The following is a 20,481-nucleotide window of genomic DNA, read 5'->3' on the forward strand; positions in this document are numbered from 1 at the left end:
AAAAGTATCAGCCGAGGTCTATTGCCTCATTATTGCTGTTGGTGGCTCTGCCCTTGGGCTGGCTTTCTTAGGCTTGCAAAAGTGGCCATGGTTGTTCCAAGCATCAATCCAGTTTAGCTACACCACGGTCTGGAGAGGAAATGGAAGCCATCTTTTTCTTAGAACTGGGAAAGCACGCTCACAAAAACCTACCCCAGACTTTCCTGACTTCTTCTTTATGCTTCTGGTATTCCATCATCAGCCCAATACTTCACAAATCACTGGGAAGGAGGACAGGATTGTCACAACTCCAACTGGCTTAAACTTACTGTTTTGGGAGGAATAAATGCTCTGTTGTGAGAATTAAAAGCAGCAGCATATGTTAAAGTCCTAGAATTTAGTAGGCACCTAGTACTATAGTTTTAGTGTAGAATATGTGAAAATATTTTGTATTTCTTTATATATTGTTACGTTTACCCACATTCAACATGAACACTAACTAGATGAAGTTTCCCTTTTCCTAAAATATTCCCATGTTTTCTTTCTGTGCTTCCTGCATCTAGCTTCCTGCATCTAGCATCTTTCTTCTAGCTGAACCTGTAGTTGAGGAGGGAAAAAGCAGAGTTTGTATACTTTTTACATGGGCCTTTTTTAAATTTCACATACCAGAGCTGTTGTGGGGTACTGTGGATAAGCCATGCATGTTTGCAATTGTATTTGGTTTTAGACATGATGGCATTCTCATTCTTAAGGGGAGATACAAAGTCGTTTTCAGAAATTTGAAAGGAAATTAGGTGCCTGTACAATATTAATGTAATCATGTCTCTCCTGTTGTAATGCCAAAAAAGATCCATAACCAGGAAATTGAAAGCATTCAGCCTGTTTTTAGCATTAATATGTTCGTTTTTCCATAGTAACTTGTGAGAGGACAGACAGCTTTGCCTTATCAACTAATTTTCTTTGACGTCAGTGACAGTGCTATTCAAACAATAATGTGTGCCTAATAACTACTTAGTTTTTACATTATTAATAGGGTTGGCTTTACTTTGGGAGAGTTATGTAACAAGCCAATCGACCTACAAATAGAGACCAATGCCTATTTTCCATTTGCCAGATTAGCCCTTTTTTTTCTTTTTCTTGGCTTCGAGATATCTTTCTCTGTGTTATCTCCATTTCCACTACCCTCTGTGTCCCCCGGAGTTTTATCTCACCATTCCCCTGACATCATTTTTGATCAGTCCTTTATTGTGTCTGTTAGGTGAGTTTCCAAATTTTAGATGATTTTTTTTTAATTAATTTATTTATTTGAGAGAGAGAGAGCGCACAGCAGAGGGAGAAGGAGAAACAGGCTCCCCGCTGAGCAAGGAGCCTGATGTAGGGCTCGATCCCAGGAGCCTGGAACCATGACCTGAGCTGAAGGCAGACATTTAATTGGCTGAGCCACCCAGGCACACACAACCCCCACTATTTTTTTTTTTAAAGAACTCAAAGCCTGAAGAATTTGTAGTAACTCAGCATGACCCCTAGCTCATTGATGTTCAGATGTAGAGGGCTCCTAAGCTCCTGCAGCTCCAGGATGACCTGGAGACCCGGGTAGAACATACACTTTACCCACAGTTGCTTTATTTATTTACTTTTAAAAAAAGATTTTATTTATTTATTTGACATTTGACACAGAGAGATCACAAGTAGGCAGAGCAGCAGGCAGAGAGAGAGAGGGGAAGTAGGCTCCCTCCTGAGCAGAGAGCCCGATGAAGGGCTCGATCCCAGGACCTTAAGATCATGACCTGAGCCAAAGGCAGAGGCTTTAACCCACTGAGCCACCCAGGTGCCCTCACAGTTGCTTTATAAGCTAGCACCCTGGTAAATTGGTTGCATGCCTTGGCCTTGCTTTAATGTCACACCCAGCAAACGATAGATTGGATGAAGCTCTGTTATGGCCTAACCAAGTTGAAATCCAGGAATGGTAGTATTCAAGATGTCTCTGTGGAGGTTCCGAATGCAGCTAACAAGTACTCAGCGCCTAAGGAGGGCAACTAAGGTTTGCTTTATGTAACTCGGTTGTCAGAGGGTTGAGTGAGAAAACTAGATGTTTGCCAAGCATTATGCTGAAAAGGAAGGAGAACGTGGAAGAATGGGACTGATTTCACTCAGTGAATTAAAGCGATCGTTTCCAAGCCTGGCTGAACATTACAGTCGTTTGTGGAATTTTTCAACTATGTGGATGGAGTTCTTTGCCCCTGGAGATTCTGCATAGTGAGTCCATGTTATTGAATAGATTTACCACAATTAATAATATGCTTATTCTCTTTTTAGTAAAGGTTAGATTTTCTCCATATTTTGCTGTCACTCCCTTCCTCCTAACTCTTCACTCTTCTTCACATCTTTAAAGAGTAAGTTTAAAGCCCAGATCCCACTTTTATCTGCCCTTCAGAGCTTCTCCAGATTATCTCCTCCCATCTTCCCAGCCTTCTTAGAATATGGGGTTTACATTTTAATTTGAGAGAATTGGCAGTTATTGGAAGGGTAAGTTTAGATTGGTCATAAACATGTGAAAACAGTTCATTCTCAAGAGCAGTCGAATAAGTACATGTTAAAATCCCAAGCTAGGCTTTCTTGTTGTTATCAATTGGCAAAGATGAAAAGAGATGAGGGTACTCCATTTCAGCATGAATGCAATGGAAAGGTCTCTCTCCTACACTGCTCCTAGGAAAGTGAATTGGTAAGATCTTTGTGGAAAACAATTTGACATTATGCATCAAAAGCCTTGACATACTTCATGTTCTTTAATCCAGTTATGTCCTTTGGAAACTATCCTGAAGAAACAGCAAATACAGAAACAAAGATGTGTTTGCAACAGTGTTTATGACACTGAATTTTATGGTAACAAAAAATCGGAAGAAACCTAAATGTCCAGCCATTGGCGAAAATGTTAAATGAAGGATAGCTCCCCCATATGATGGACTATCACTCATTCAGAATTGTGGTGATGGGGTTTGGTGATAAAAATACAGGTACCATAAAACCATTTTAACGTTTGAAGTCTAGTTCAATAGCATTAAGTACATTTGGCTTGCTTTGCAACCATCGCCACTCTCCATCCACAACACTTCTCATCTTACAACTCAAACTCTATACCCATTAGACAACTTCGCATTTTCCCCTCTTCCCAGCCCCTGGCAACCAGCATTCTACTTTCTGTCTCTATGAATTTGACTACTCTAGGTATTTCATATAGGTGGAATTATATGGCATTTAAGGCTGGCTAATACTCTATTTTATGTATACACCATATTATATTTATCCATCCATCCGTTGATGGACATCTGTCTTGTTGTCACCCTCTGGGCCATTGTGAATAATGCTGCTATGAACACTGGTGTACAGATATCTGAGTTTCCTGCTTTCAGTTCTTTTGGGTATATACCCAGAAGAAAATGGTGGTTTAAAAAAAAATTTGATAGTAACTTGCATCATGCCATCCAATCAAAATTTTATTTTATTTTATTTTATTTTAAATATTTTATTTATTTGATAGAGATATCACAAGTAGGCAGAGAGGCAGGCAGAGAGAGAGGGAAGAAGCAGGCTCCCTGCTGAGCAGAGAGCCCAATGCGGGGCTCGATCCCAGGACCCTGAGATCATGACCTGAGCTGAAGGCAGAGGCTTTAACCTACTGAGCCACCCAGGCGCCCCCAATCAAAATTTTAAAACAGATTATAAAAATAACATGATTCTCTTTTTTTTTTTTGGAAAAAAAATGTCTGTGAAGAGGAAAAGGACTGGAAGAAGATAGTTAGAATTTGGGGTTGTTTTACTTTCTTCTGACTTTTCTGTATAATAAGGATTATATACAAATAAATAGTTTGAAATGAAGAGAAGGTCTCCTCCCCCCCCATCTAAACTGATGGAGTGATTTGGCACTAGTGTTCTTCTTACGCTGTCCTGCTTTGTCTGTGAGTTATTTTATGAGTGATAATTTAAGAAATGTACCTAGAGATGCAAAGCATCATGAAATTCTAATTTAATTACTTTTATGTCTCCCAGAAAGAATCACAGCTGTTATATCACAAAGCAAGAAAAATGACAGCTAAATAGAGAGAACTTGACTTGAGCTCAGTTTCTTCTTTGATAGAAAGTAGATGCTCTCTAGCTAGAAATAATCAACTCAAGAATATTTCCTTTATTCTTGACTTTGTTGAACATCTCAGTGCAGATGCAAAAAATGAGCTGTCTTTGTTCTAAAGACTTCATCACTCACTTCATAATCAAGTACTTGCCTCTTTTAGAGCTAGTTTGCAATCAGGTGACAAATACAGTTGCTAATAATAAGGCAGCCTTGAACAAAAATCTCTTGCTTTGGAAACTCGACTAAGAAGTTTGCATCTTTTCAATGTAATAATGAATTGAAGAATGCAAAGTACTTAACTTTTTCCAGTAAACATTTAGTATTAAAATAGGGAAAAAATCAGCAGTAGTGGACATAACTTCATACAGTTACTCAAATGTAGTCACTAGAATCCTCTTAAGATGTGAATATCTAATTTCATCCTCGAGATTTCTTTATTTCATGAAGTCATCTTTAGTTTAGCTTCTCACCTCTGGCGATTTTATTTCTCTGTAAATAGCTTTACACTATTAATCGTTGTTTATAGATTCCTTTATGTAAGGACTAACATTCATATTCATTTATCCTCTTGCCAGTTAAATTGTGAAGTTTTCAACAACATAAAACTTCTTTGGGGGATTTTTATGGGCACATTCAGCAGTATTGCTATATCATTCTTTTAAAAATATTAGTCTCTAATAAGATCAATCAAATATACTTTGTGACAAAATATGTATACAAAGAATATATAAATAGCTGTTTCTGTTGTATATGGAATATAAACTTTATCCTTGATGTAAAAGCAGTTCTTCCTGCTTTTATTTGTCATAATTTTTCCCATTTCACCCAACTCCCTTTAACTAAAACACAAAAACAAAACAAAGCAAAAAAACTAGAAAGTAATGAAAAAGGACTAAAATTTTTTTGAACATACACCAAAGGATAAAGCAGGGTGATACCAAGAGCTCAGCTTTGGAACTGAGCAGAATTGGGTCAGGTTCCTACTGTACCATTTCTAATGTGCATGACTTAATATGTCCAGTCTTTAGTGTTCTGATCAGTGATCTTGAGAGAATCCTCTCTGCCTTAAAGAATTGTCAGAATTAGAAATACTACTTGAAGCATCTAATGCAATCCTTTGTACCTAGTAGGTGCTCAGTAATGAGAGGCAGCTATTACTAGTGTGTCTGTTTGGTATTGTTACTATTTGGTATTAATCACAGCTTTCTTGGGTGGAGAATATCATCTGTGCTATGTCGTACTATTGTTAGAAATATCCTATCCCTGTTCAGAGGTAGGCAGTCTGTCCCACCCATGACACCAGGTTTGGGTGTATGTCTTGCTTGTTGCTCGTTATCAGCAGAAGCTTTAAAACCCATGTTGTGGTTATGCTGTGTATATTTTTCCTTGGTCATTTTTCCTGGGGAAAACTGCTCCTGCAGGCTGAGTCCCAGAAGGAAAACAATGTGGAGCAAAGCTGAGACAACTAATGTAGAAATGTGGCATGAACAGGCATTGCTAGTTCCTAGGATTTGCAGTTGTTTGATACTGTGACACACTTATCCTAAAATGACATCACCTAAAATTTACATCACCTTCAGCTAAAATGGATGCTTTTGTTCTTTCAACATCTATATGTTAACCTCTATATTTTAATGTTATTTTAGCATCTGCATTTTAACAGTAATTTATCAAGTTTGAGTCTTAAAAAAAAACCAATGAAATGATAAAATATGTTTGGAAAATTAGCATCAAGGAAGTAGGGAATACAAATATGCCCATCGTAAGGACAAACATGCTTGGTATAACTGACCTCCAAGTCAATAGGCATTTTAGTAGAGCATGAAAAAAGAATCATATGCTACTTCTTCAGAAGAAACTGTGCACTCCCTAGGAGTAAATTAAAAGAATTTCTCATATAAGATACTCAATAGACAACAGTGCAATCTATATAAACAGTATCCTCAGTATTTTATGAAACAGTGAATTTCAGCAACTTTAAAATGTAATCTGGTGAAGGGGATATGCAATGCATTAATTTAATGTGGTCAAAGGATGTAGCTTCTGGGCATATGGTTGTTATCAAAGTCAGTGTTTAGACTACTGAAGAAAGCGAATAGATACTTGAGTCTTCTATGAACCACTATCACTTGTCTCAGCTTGGTTCTTGTTAAGAAATGGATGCAGACTTCGTTCAGCAAGTATTTCACATTCACCTGCAATGTGTCAGGCATCCTGACGATTTAAGCATTGGAGATTCAGTGCCCAACAGGACTGACAAGGTCCCTGCTCTCATGGAGTTTGCAGTCTGTTGGGGGAGACAGATGATAGAATAAAAAGTAATTCCAAATTGTTATAAATTCTATAACAGATACAGAATTACACAGTTTTCTTTTTTTTCCTCTTAAATCATGTTACTATGTGGTTTTCAAGAAAATTTTCCATTTTACCTAAATTGCCATAGTTATTGGCATTAAGTTATTCTGAATATCATTTTACTTTTAAGGATTTTGTTTTTGGGGCATCTGGGTGGCTCAGTCCGTTAAGCGTCTGCCTTAGGCTCAGGTCATGATCCTGGGCAAGGAGTCTCCTTCTCCATCTGCCCCTCCTGCCTGCTCATGTTTTCTCTCTCTCTCTCTCTGAAATAAATAAATCTTTAGAAAATAAAATTTTAAAATATTTTAAAACTTTATAAAAATATAATTTATTTTTAAGTAATCTCTGCACTCAGTGTTGGGGCTTGAACTCACAACCCCCAAATCAAGAGTCACATGCTCTCCCAATTAAGCCAGCTGGACACCCCTCCTTTTCATTTCTTTTTAATACTAACAGGACCTGTACTAATGGTCCTCCTTTTTGTTCCCAGTAGTGTAACATAAGAGTAGTTTATATTCTCTCTCTCTCCTCTCTCTCGTCTGATGAGCGGTTTGCCTTGGAGTTTATCATTTTATTAATCTTCTCATGCAGAACCAACTTTTGGCACTGCTGATTTTTTTATTACACTTTTTATTTCATTAATTTCTGCTCTTTCCTTCATTATATCTTTCCTTCTACTTTGGGGATAATATGCTGTAATTTTTCTAGATGGGAGCTTATGGCATTGATTTTTCAACCATGCTCTTTTTCCAACATATGCATTTAAAGGTATAAATTATTCTATATCCCAGAAATTTTAATATATTGAACTTTCAGTATTGTTCAGCTCAAATATCTTTTCATTATCAGCATGACTTTTCTTTGACTCCTGGGTTATTCAGAAGAAGGTTGCTCAATGTCCAAACATATCTTTCTTTCTTATTCTTTAGTTTAATTCTATTGCAGTGAGAGAACACACTCTGCATTATTTTAGTTCTTTGAAATTTGTTGATAAGTGCCTTGTGACCCAGGATATGGTGCACTGTTGTTGGACGTAGTGTTCCACATAAGTCAGTTAGATTACCTTGGTTAATCTTGTTGTTCCAATCTTCCATATCCTCATTAATATTTTTTGTCTGCTTGTTTGGTCATCACTGAGAGAAGCGTTTTAAAATCTCCAGCTATGAATATAATTTTATCTAATTTTTAGTCCTGTCAATTTTTGCTTTTATGAATGCATGTTAATTGGTAAGTTTAGGATTATAAATTTTTTCATTCCCTTTTATTATTATGAAATGTCCTTCCTATGTCTTGTAATAATTTTGCCTTAAAGTCTTTTATCTGATGTTAATATATAATCACAACAAACTTTTCAGTTAATATTTGAGCAATATGTCTTTTTGCATCATTTTACCTTCAACTTAAATGTGTCCTTGTATTTAAAGTGTGTCTCTTAAATGTGTATAATTGAAATTGCCCTTTCCTTCCTTCTTCCCTCCCTCCCTCCCTTCCTTCCTTCCTTCCTTTGCTGTGGTTGTTCAGTCTAACTTGACAAAACTCTCTTATTTGTGGTGTTTGGGTCATTCATATTTGTTGTGGTAACTAATATTTTCAGTTATATTTATCATCTTGCTATTTGTTTTCTATTTGTTTCATTGTTCTTTTTTCTTTTAGTCTTCCACCCCCCATTTTCTATTAATTTAATATTATATTTTATCCTCTATTAACCCTTTACTAATACTTTTTTATATTTTCAGTTTGGTAGTTCCCTAGAGATTGCCATCTACATACTTGACTTTTATAGTCTACCTTAAATTTGTACTTTACCACCTCCTGAACAAGGAAAGAAACTTAGGGGAGTTTAAATAATCAAGTTTTTGAAATGTTAATATCTTTTATATACAGTCAGCTATTTGCCCTTTCTGATGTTCTTTCTTTCTGCAGTTCAGTGTTTCAACTGGAATTATTTTTCTTTAGTCTGAAGAAATACTTTTAGTATTTTGTGTAGTGTGGATCTGTTGGCAATTAATCCTCCCAGGTTTTGCTTGCTTGAAAGCATCTTTTTTATGCTTTTTCTTTTTTCCTTTTATCACTCTAAAAATGTCATTGCATTATCTTTTGGCTTCCATAATTTGTATTGCTAAATCTGTTTTATTTTTACTTTATAGTAATGTATCTTTTTCACTCTGGCTGATTTTAGGATTTTTCTGTGTCTTTGGTTTTGGCATTTAGACTGTGATTATTTCATTTTATCCTAACTTGAAGTTTGCTGTGTTTCTTGAATCTGTGGGTTAATGTTTTCAACAGTTTGGTAGTATTTTTGGCCATTATGTCTTCAGCTATTTCTTGTGTTCTGTGTTCTCCCTTCTTTCTGGAGTAACAATAATATATATGTTGGATAGCTTAACTGTGTTCCATATGTCTCATGCTTTGTTGTGTTTTCCCCCTCTTTTTTTCTGTCTGCTTCCATTTAGGTACATTGTATTGACCTATTCATTTCACCAACTCTGTCTTTTGCTCTGTCTGGTCCATTAAACCCATCCAAAGATTCCTTTTGATTCTTTTTTCTTAAGATTCCAACCCTCTATTGAAATTGTTTATCTTTTTATTCCTTTGTCCATCTTTTTCTTGATTTTTATCATATTTGTAATAATTAGTTTAAACTCCTTGTTTATAAACTCCAGCATCTGAATTATCTCCAAGTCAGCTACTCTTGTCTGTTTTTGCTCTTTTGTTTATTGGTCACATTTTTCTGGCTTTTTGCATGTCTCATAGTTACTATATCCCATATATTTTCTATTTAAGAATTTTTAGGACTGAAGATGGTTTATTTTCTCTCACAGGAAGTTCTTACTTTCCTTTTTAGCCAGATAGGATAAGAAGATGATTACTTCAAAGAATGCAATTGAGTTGAGGCACCTGGGTAACATAGTTAATTAAGCTAAGACTCTTGGTTTTGGGTCAGGTCATGATCTTGGGGTCCTTAGATTGAGCCCACACAGGGTTCTGCATTCAGTACGGAGTCTACTTATGATTCTTTCTCCCTTGGAGCACCTGAGTGGTTCAGATGGTTACACCTCTGCCTTTGGCTCAGGTCATGATCTCGGAGTCCTGGGATGAAGCCTCACATCTGGCTCCCAGCTGGCCCAGTGGGAATTCTGCTTCTCCCTCTCCCTGCTTATGTGCTCTCTCTGTCTCTCTCTCAAATGAATAAATAAAATATTTTTTTTTTAAATTCCTTCTCCCTTGCCCTTTGCCCCTCCTCGCCCTCCTCAAGTAAATAAATAAGTCTTTATGGAAAAATGCAATTGAATTGAGTTGGTCTGGGTTTCAGTTTTGGTTGACCCATTCTATCTTGATTTTGTCTCAGCTTTTGATTGAGAGCCAAACAGGTCTCTGTCTCCTTATCCCTGAGTGCTGTGAGTGATTTCATGTCTGCCCTTTTGAAGTTTTGAGTTTAACTTTTTGTTCTTTCACATCATGCAGCTCTAAAATTTGGCAATTTTTTTAGGGAGGAGACTGTCATATATTTGTTGCCAGCTCCTCTTGCTAGTGGCACTTTACTTCTAAGTCCTGCCAGATTTGAGGAGATTTCACTCTGCCATCCCAGCCCTGCCTCATCTCCCAGCTGCCTATACAACCCAGCATTCAACAAATGCCCTGTGGAGAGGTTCCTCCAGGTTTCATTCCATCATGCCAACCCATGCCAACTATCACGAAATCCACTAGTTTCTCTTTTCCCTGGTAGAGTTTCAAATGGGAAGTTTCTCTGCCTATACCAAGCCCAACCCTCATCTTGTGGTCAGAATGAGCAAATGCGCCTGTAGAAGACAAAGCAATTCAGCTCATCTTGGAAGGGCACTTTCCCTCTCTGAAGCTTTATTTGAATGATGTTTTTAATTGTTGCTGCCATAGATCTACAGTGTCTATAAAAATATATTTTTTCATGTATTTTTTTCCACATAGTTGTTACAACAGAAGTGATGGCTTCTAACTAGACTACTACATCTACTTTGAAGCTTACTTTTCCCCCCAGGCATTGAATAGTCTTCTATAATTTAAATGGTATATAGCTTTCAAACATTTAGAATACATTTTATTCCATATCATACTTTATAATATTGGAAATTTAGAGTAGTTTTTCAGCTTACAACAAATATCCTTGTAACTGAATTTTTGATTACATGTATGATGCTTTTCCTTAGGAAAAATTCATTGATGTATAATTGTTGTATCAATAGGTATGCTTAATTTTTTAAAATTTTACAATTTTGATATATACTGACAAATTTTAGGCAAGAAATACTGTACTAATTTACTTTGACAGTGTGTGAGAATTTTTAATTCCTGTGGGTGGTATATTAATAATATATGACAGGGTTTTATTTCTCTTGTAACACAGCCTACATGTTATCTTAATCTCCAGGAGAATCCAGAAAATGTTAAAACTTTCTCCTCAGTACTAAAGTCATTCTCATGGAATGCAGTGAATCCTAGAAAAACAAATTACTAATTTTATTGGCATTCATATTTTGGTTAAAAACATATAAAAGTATATATTTACACTATATATTATAACATCCAAACACATGTAAGCCAAACTTTTCATTTTGGATGGTTTTGGTGCATAGGAAGTCCTGAGTCAATTTTTATTGATTGGCTTGGGCATGTTTTGCTTTTTGCTTTTTTACTTTAATATCTTTAAGAGAAATTCTATGTTCTTTGGTTTCAGGAAAAAGGAAAGAATTTATTTGTTGGAAAATACCGCATATCTTGATATGAATTGGGACAAAATAAAATATACAACTTCTTTCTTCTTCTATGCTCTTTGTAGTGGGATGTTCTGCTTGTCTCTGAACAAACACAAAAACTTCTGAGACCTAAATGAGTTTAAGATTTAAAAATCATGTCTTTCCTTTACATGACTAGTTTTATCAGCGGTCTGGGTGCATGTTTTTTCCATCTTAGAACTGGGAAACACCTGTACTTCTAGAGAGGTGAAAATGCTTTTTGATCACCAACAGTGGTGTACTTGGAAATTTTCTGTTCTTCCTCCCATGTTGTAATTATTTAAGCCAACTAGTTAAGATTAATGCTTGCTTGATTTTTGTTTGCATTCAGAGATACTTATTCTATTTAAAAAGTAAGACCCGGGGTGCTTGGGTGGCTCAAGTGGGTTAAGCATCTGACTCTTGGTTTTGACTCAGGTCATGATGTCATGGGTGGTGAGATGAGGCGCTATGTCAGGCTCTGCGCTCCGCATGGAGTCTGCTTGAGATTCTCTCCCTCTGCCCTTCTCCCCACTCACACGTGTGCACATGCTCTCTCAAATAAATAAATAAATCTTAAAAAAAAAAAAACCTATTGTGCATTAAAAGTGACTGTTATGCATTAAAAAAAGAAAAAGACCCTTAAACAGGTCACATAATCCTTAATATCCAGAAAAATGTACTTTTTCTTTCCGTTTGAAGCTTAACTTATCATTTTAAGTTATGGAAAATCTCAAGCATGTATAAAAGCCAAGAAGAGTATACTGTATGCATACTGTTGTGCCTGCCACCACTTTTTTTTTTGTTTAGATTTATTTATTTGACAGACAGAGATCACAAGTAGGCAGAGAGGCAGGCAGAGAGAGAGGGAAGCAGACTCCCTGCTGAGCAGAGAGCCCGATGCAGGGCTGGATCCCAGGACCCTGGGACCATGACCTGAGCCGAAGGCAGAGGCTTTAACCCACTGAGCCACCCAGGCGCCCTTGCCACCACTTTTGCTATTCCTGTCTTTTAACAGTTAATAATTTAAGTGGGAATGCCTTTATCTTGGAGTTATAGTGTATTTTTTTCTGTATAACCTTTTTTTTTGGTATCATCAAATCATCATTCATTCAGTATGTAGATCTTAAATTTTCCTTAATTTGATTTTTTAAAGTAAAGATTTTATTTTTCATATTTGTATCGAGCAATTTCTAGCAGTCACCAGGGTGTTTATTTTCATTTTTTTTCTTCATGCTCCAAAATGTGATAATATTGAATATTGTTGCCTGTTCGGCGATGGAGGTAAGGAAATCCTTGGACAGAATCTAAAGTATCACCTTGAAAATACAGTGCTGTGCAAACGCTGAAGTCTTTTCAGATGTCGAAGTGTTTTTCAAAGGTTGATATTTAGTTTCATGCATATTCAGAAAAGTGTTCTTATTCTCTTTGAGCCAGAATTAGCATGCACAGCCACAGTCTCTGTTTTTCTTAATGTCTTAGTGCAATTGACATTCTTTACTTCATTTCTGCATCACTCTTGTGAAACTCATTGTTTCAGTGTTTACCTAGATGGGCTTCTCTTTGCTTTGTATATTTTTCAGGCTTTTTAAAAACCACTTTGAAAAATAGGTACAGGGTTCTTATGTTTTAATTACCACTGCTTACACATGTGAGCGAACACACACACACACACACACACACACACACACACACACACACTCTCTCTCACATTTCTCATAGATTGTTGAAAAGAGGATTTTTTAAAAAGACAAAGGCTACTATGGTAAAGGTAAGCTAAGCAAGGGAATGCAGTGGAGGGAGGGCAAAGAAAGGCAGAGTTACTTAAGCATTAAATCCTAATAGCACAGCACGCTACATTCTGGGGTGAAGGCCAGTGGAATATTTTTGCTTGCTCAGGCATCAGAGTTATGCAAACAGAAGCTGCTGCACACCCAGAGTTTCATGATTGAGGAAGTAAACTTGTACATTTGTGTTTTGTTTTGTTTTGTTTTGTTTTTATTAGGTTCAAAAAGGCATTTGAATCTGAGCCATCGCTACAGTCGGGAATTAATTATGCGGTCCTTCTCCTGGCAGCTGGGCATCAGTTTGAATCTTCCTTTGAGCTCCGAAAAGTTGGTAAGTGCCACTTGATATTTTACATGGAAGTCAAGAAACTGGACCCAACTTGGTACCAAAAAAAAGAATCATTGACAGATAGACCCTTTGCTTTTTAGTTCTATAGGTTTTCTGTTAATGTATCTCCTTGTTTCGTGTTTCATATTATTGCGCAGAATCCTGATATTGGGATGTAATTTGGTTTTTCATTTATTTTGCCTGTTTCTAAAAACACCCTGGTTAATATTTATTGTTCCAGCACAAACTAATATTGAAAATATGGGCTCTGCATTCAGCCTCAACTCCCAAATAAGGTAATGTTTGGAACATCAGAAACATTTCCTGTTTTAGATTTAGAGGACAAGGAGGAGGAGGAAAGAAGGAGAAGTAGGAGAAGATGAAGAAAAGACCTCTGATATTTTCTATTTCTGATTCTCTTACACACCTTCAAGCACTGTGATTTCAGTGGTATTGGAGGTGAGCCTTCCAAAGCCCCCAGAACAGTAGGTCAAGCAGATGGCAATCTTGGCAGTGATGAGTCTTCTGAGAGACCATCTCTGAATTGTAGCCATTGATAGAATGTGCTTTTGTCCCTTTTTTCTGTGGACATTATCTCATCTGCTCACCCCTCTTTGGAATTTGAAGATAGACTGCATCTTAGTGAATAAATTTTGTGGTTGTTTTTGTTTTTTTGCTTCTGGCTTTAATAACATTTTTTTAAAGTTTTGCATATTGGAAAACTGTCTATGGTAGTGAGATTTTGCTGTCTTTCAGAGAATCTTTCCAACACTTTTGGAGTCATTACTACAGACCTAGAAATATTATGCCATATTTTTCATAAAGGAAAAAAAGCGGTCTTAGTGAATCTATAAATTTTAGAAGAACCTTTTCCTTCCGTTAAGATTTTTAACTGGAGACTGTTTCTGTTTAATTTTTCTTCAAGAAAAATGAGTCCTAGACTTTTTTTTTTACATCATTTGGGAAGGGCTTATAAATATGTAATGATCTGGGAAATCCTTTACAGCAAAGTTTGAGTATTAAATAATTGTTGAAAGGGCCCCAACTAAAAGAATGATAAAATACTTGTTGCTGCTGGATTGCACTGGTATTCAATGCACAGAGTTTTATTTTAAATAATTTTTTCAGTTGGTAAATGAAATCAGAGACAATACATGGCAACTTGTACTCAGGACCAGTGATTATAAAAAAAAATTTTGTATCTGAGTTTGATTTTCAAACTCTACATAAGCCAAAATTCTTCAAGTACTAGTGAGCTAAAAATAATTTGTACTGCTATGTTCTTGAACTTAAGGCCAAGTTTTATTAAGGCCTCCAGATCATTACAGGAATTGACACTGATTTGCATGTGTTGATGGAGCAGTAACACAGTGGCTTGAAAATGTACCTCTTCTGAATTCTCATTTTTAAGTTAAGTACAGATTAAAATGATCAGCACTCAGCTAAGAGAATAGATCTCATTGCAAAAAAGAAATGATAATTATGTGATGTGATGAAAGTATTAGCTAACACCATGGTGGTCACCATTTTACAGTACGTAAGTGTATCAAAGAAACATGTTTTGCACCTTAAACTTACACAATGTTTTAATCTATTGTATGTTACAATAAAGGTGAGGGAAAAGAAGAATGGTCAGCACTCTGAGATTTGAGGCACTATGAATAATACACATACCTTACTTTTTATCCAAGAAGAACTCATTCATAATATATGTTAAGCAAGCATTTGGAAACATATAAGTTGAATTTTAAATTTTGGAAAATGCAAAAACATACACAGACTGAAAATGTGACTTTTTAGGTTTCTGAAACACTGTGACATGCACTCCAAATTGTATGTCCTTTATAACTAAAATGCAATTAAAACTCACTACTTTAGAGTCTACTCAATAATAAATTATGCTCATCATTATGCTCATGCTGACCTAAAGTTAATTTTTTATGGAAAAATAGAATTAAAATGATTTTCAAGGAAAAACAGATTAAATAGTCTAATGTAATATTAGTTAATAGTATATAATAAAAAGATTAATACATAACACATTTTACATATTTTATTTTTTTAAGATTTATTTATTTATTTGATAGTGAGCGAGAGAGGTCACAAGTAGGCAGAGAGGCAGGCAGAGAGAGAAAGGAGGAAGCAGGCTCCCCACCAAGCAGTGAGCCCAACATGGGGCTTGATCCCAAGACCCTGAGATCATGACCTGAGCCGAAGGCAGAGGCTTAACCCACTGAGCCACCCAGGTGCCCTACATTTTGTATATCTTAAAGATATACTTTTAAAAAACAGTTTTTAAATGGTCTAATCAAATTTCTCAGTGATTTGTATCTTCTTCTATTCCTTCTCTTGGCCCCCTGCAAATGTACAAATTAGCTTGAACTGCGAGTTCCCTTTAGTAATCAGACTTTTTAAAAAATAAGATCCCTTCTTCAGGTGTATTTTGAAATTTTGATTTATTTATAAAAGATAAGCAGTTAAAAATTAAGATACCAAAAGATAACTACTAAATTGAAGCATCTAAATATACCATCTTAAGTTTAAGACCTCTACAGTAAGACCCGATTCTTAGTTCTCCTTGCCTACACCCAAAGACTCTCAATTCTAGTTGTGTGAGTGTCTGAGATTAAGACTGTTTCATGATCTGTGTTTCACTTTCCCAGTTTTTGGAGAAGCATTAATGTTTAGACTACTTAAAACACAGAACTACATCTTACATGTTCTTCTTTTCAGCTTCACAAGATGTAAAATTAATATTCAGATGTTAGCCTAATAACAAATGATTTTCCCATCTTCTGGGGACTTTTTCAACTATGAGACATTCTATGGGAGAGAGTCAGAATTATAGGTTTGGGTCCCCAAAAATAATGATGGTGTAATGAAAGAACATTGTGCTTGGAATTGAGACAAACAACTATTTGAATCTCATTTTCAGGGAGCAATAAAAATGAAATCTGTATTACTGAATAAGGAAGTCCATGATTTTATAAAGATAATTTTAAAAAGGAAATCAAAACAAAAACAAAATCCATCACCAAGTACAGAACAAATCATTTGTCCTGTATGGAGGTGACCAATTGCTCAGATACTTGGAAATTATAGGGAAGAAATTAGGTACCTTCCCTTCTTTTTCAAGAGCTATTATAGCTTGTCTAGTTAATGAGGTAGACACTTCTTAAAGTATGCTTCATACTAAATGTATTATTCCAAAAGAGAACATACTCTTCAAAAGAATTCTAGTTAATGAAGGAGAACAATAAAGCTCACAATGACAGTGATGTTGAAATAATGATTCTGGCAAGGGTCATCAATTAGAACTAAAATCATTAAGTGAAAATGTTTATTTTTTTAAATTTCATTTTACCATATTTACCTGATACCAAAGCTCCCTCACAGGTTGCTTGTTAGTTGCAAAGGACAAATATACCTACACAGTCCATTCTATATATGCCCTCCGGAGATCTGGCCCTCAGTGATCCAGCCAGCATCCCTAACAGTGAGACGGCCCAGCATTGCTTCTTCCTGCGATGAACAGGGGGTAAAGCAGCATCTCCAGTAAAACAGTCTCGCCAAAAATGTTTAACCCAAACTATAAGCTCTAATGTCCAGCTAATAAGAATTGCAGTGGCTATAAAAATAAGTCAAACCACACAAACATATGACACATTCATGCCAAGGTCAAAGCTAAATGTCACCCTTATAATATGAACTTCCAGCATATAAGAGTAAGTAAACTTGAAATTTTCTTTTAAAACTTTTACTGTAATTTTATGATCATACATTTTCATAGTCCCTATTTAAATATTTGACCTGATTTGCTGCTAGATCAATCCTTGGTTCATTTCCTACAAGCATGACACAATAAAAAGAGCTCATTTTCAGAAGAAGTTGGTAGAAATACCCATTTTTACTATCTCATTTTCCCTCTACACTTTTTTCTTTCCTTTGTATTTATTGAAATTTTTTTTATTATACTCAGATAGGAGATCATGGACATTGTTGCATAACTGGGTATAATTTTTTAATCTTACGAAATTTTTAGGGGCAAAGCCATTCTCTTTCTAACTTATCATAAATTGTGAAGGTTTTCCAAATGGACTTTTTCTTGAAATACTCAGGGCTTAAATGTATTCTATCATAAAAAGTAGCATTAAGTTTTTGAAGGATTATTTTGTTTTGTTGAAGTATAATTTTCCCAAAAATGTCATAGTTCTCAGGAAATATAAAATAGAACACTTGGAAAATATTTTTAGGGGTGCCTGGGAGGCTCAGTCAACTGAGTATCTGACTCTTAATTTTGGCCCAGGCCATGATCTCAGGGTTGTGAGATTGAGCCCCCCCCCCCCCCCCCCCGCCCCAGTAGTCAGCTTGGTATTATCTCTCTCCCTCTGCCCCACCCTCTGTGCTCTCTCTCTCTGTCTAAAAAACAAATAACATAAATCTTTTTTAAAAATTTTTATGTAACTCTGTTAATATGGAAAACAGTAAGAGGATATGTGTAGTTGAAAGTGTATTTTAGGAGCTGAGGTATTCATAGACAATTTAACAAACATTTCTGAGTTTGATTGGAAAAAAACAGAACTAGTTCAGGCCCAATAGGTCATAAATCTTAGGGATTATCTGTTTTACTAGACAGAAAGTATATGAATCTCTACTAAACCAAAACATGCAAGTTAACAAACTTCTCTAAATCTGAGATTTTAAATCTTTAATGAATAGTAAACAGTGAAATGAACTTGTTACACTTTCCGTAGACAATCCTTAAATGTGGCCTGATGCCCCTGTGAAGTACTGAGATGACATGGCCCATCTATTTTACCTCGTCCTCAAATCTCAGATAATTTTCCTGATTCTTTAATGTTGTGAAAGCTAATGGCACTTAACAATTCTACAAGGATATATTCTCTTTAAAGCAAACAAAGGATTACAAATGCAAAAATAACACAGGGCAGAGTAGAGACAAAAATTTATAATGAAATGCGAAACACCAGGAAGAATCAAAACAATCTTGAAGAATGAAATTGGGAGGATTTACATTACCTAACTTTCAAGTCTTGTTATAAAGCAACAGTAATCAAACAGTACTGTCAGTTTCCTTATTTCCTAACTTTTAAGTGTCTAATCATACTTGCATATTTGTAGCATTTTACTCTTGCAAAATATATATACTATATACTTTTATACTGCAAATGAGTGATCGATAGTGTTGCATATTTCCGTTTAAAGCAACTAAAGAATTCATGATATTATAAGGGAAGCAAGGTGCTCCCATAACAAGATATTACCACCTTTTGATTTATGCATATGAAATGCAAGCATACATTAAAATTCAGGAATGATGTACACCAAAGCAACAGTGGCATTTATCTTTGGATCTTCAAAATAAAGGGAATTTTTTTTTCCCACAATGAACGTAAGCCACTTTTATAATTCAAACTTAAAGCTATTTGAATCTAAAAGGAGGAATGAAAACTTAATTTTGTTTTTAAATAAAAAGTCTGCTCTGCCTTGGTGTTGTGTGTTTGTAACATGCTTCCTGATGATCTTCTAGGGGTGAAGCTAAGTAGCCTCCTTGGCAAAAAAGGAAACTTAGAAAAACTTCAGAGCTACTGGGAAGTTGGATTTTTTCTCGGTGCCAGTGTCCTGGCCAATGACCACATGAGAGTCATCCAAGCATCTGAAAAGCTTTTTAAACTGAAGACACCAGCATGGTAATTACTAGTAAACTCTTAGGTGTTTGAGCAAGTACTTTTAATAAACAACACTTATCTCTTATTTCCAAATTGTTATATTTGTTGAACTGACAATTAGATGATTTTGTTTGCTTACAGAATGAAATGCAGAATTTAGAGGGGAAACTGTGTTTATAAATGTGTTGCGTATAGGTTCTGATGACTTTGGATGCAGGTGATGTCCTCTGGCCTTCGGCTTAGCCTTGCCATGACTCTGACCAAGCACAAGCCCAGGTTGGCCAGTGGTCCCCACAGAAAGCCACCTGTGCATTGACACCTGTGCATTGATTCGGGATTTTCACAGTTTTCCATGTCATCCTCTCACGTTTCTGCCCCAAACACACACCCTTGGTTCTCTTGTTGGCCCTGTCTCAGTTTGGGGATTCTTATTCTTGATTTTCACTTCTCTGTGCTTCAGGCTTATTCACACCTTTGAATGTTTCATCTATGTGTGTTTTTCTAATTTCAACTTGTTCTTGGAGTGCCCCCAAGTCTCATCCTTTTGTCTGTGGTCATTGAAGAGAGAAAAGCACTTAAGAGTGCATTTAGGACTATTTTGGAAAACAATGCTGATTTTATTATGCATCCCACATAATGATTACTAGCTGTACAGGCTTTAAAAGGTTTACCATGATATCAAGAAAGGCTCAGGTTGGCTCAGAGCCTACGCCACTGACTTGTTTTCATCAGAGAAACTACTTCAGGACATGTTTCCCCAAGTAGGTTCCCATGGCTCCCCAAAGAGTTTCCTCACATTCAGGTCATCTCATTGACAAATCTTCCCCAGTGTCACACCCATAGGGATCCTTCTAAAATTCACGTATGACCCTTCCCCCTTGCCACGGAAATCCTTATTACATCAATAGAGTTTAATGGCTCTTCACAGTCTAGGGTATAAAGTCCACCTTCTTGTCTGAAGGAACAATGTTTGTCTTTAGTCACTCCGACTCAGATCATGTCACTTGCCTCCAGTTACGTGGCTCTCTAGTCACACTGAACGGGCCAGATTGTGGCTTCACGCACATGCTGCGTGTGCCTCTTCTGGCCTTCTTCTCCACCTGTGGAGGCTCCTAGATCACCTCCACACGCAAACCAGACCCTGACCTAAAACCCTTTCCTGCCTGCATCCAGATAGAAGCACGTGTGTGATTAGTTCATCTTATGAAATCTGTTTCTCTCATTTTTAAATCATATTTCTCTAGAGAGTGGCTAGTCATATCTCTGCATAGTTGTAGCCCCATTGAGATGTAGGTCGCTGTGCTGTGTACCTTTCACATTTCTATCTCGTCAGCCCTCTGTGCTACATAGGGACACAGCTGTGCTCTCCGTGGGGTGTCTACAGTCGGTGTTTGACTAGGAATGAAATAAAAGAATCAGTCAATGCATGTGTTACATGCAGCCTCTTTTGTCATTGCTTTACAAT

General features: G+C 36.3%; 1 protein-coding gene across 1 annotated transcript in view; it reads left to right on the forward strand.

Annotated features, from left to right (window-relative positions):
• The window catches only part of MAP3K5 (mitogen-activated protein kinase kinase kinase 5), a 203,734-nt gene that overhangs the window by 96,117 nt on the left and 87,136 nt on the right, over window positions 1-20,481 (forward strand). The window contains exons 8-9 of the mRNA XM_046005093.1: window positions 13,217-13,329; window positions 18,878-19,037. Of these exons, the coding sequence (XP_045861049.1) occupies window positions 13,217-13,329; window positions 18,878-19,037 (273 nt within the window). The remainder of the gene's footprint in view (window positions 1-13,216; window positions 13,330-18,877; window positions 19,038-20,481) is intronic.

The sequence above is a fragment of the Meles meles genome, chromosome 5 (assembly GCF_922984935.1).
Source record: "Meles meles chromosome 5, mMelMel3.1 paternal haplotype, whole genome shotgun sequence".
NCBI classification, from domain to species: Eukaryota; Metazoa; Chordata; class Mammalia; order Carnivora; family Mustelidae; genus Meles; species Meles meles.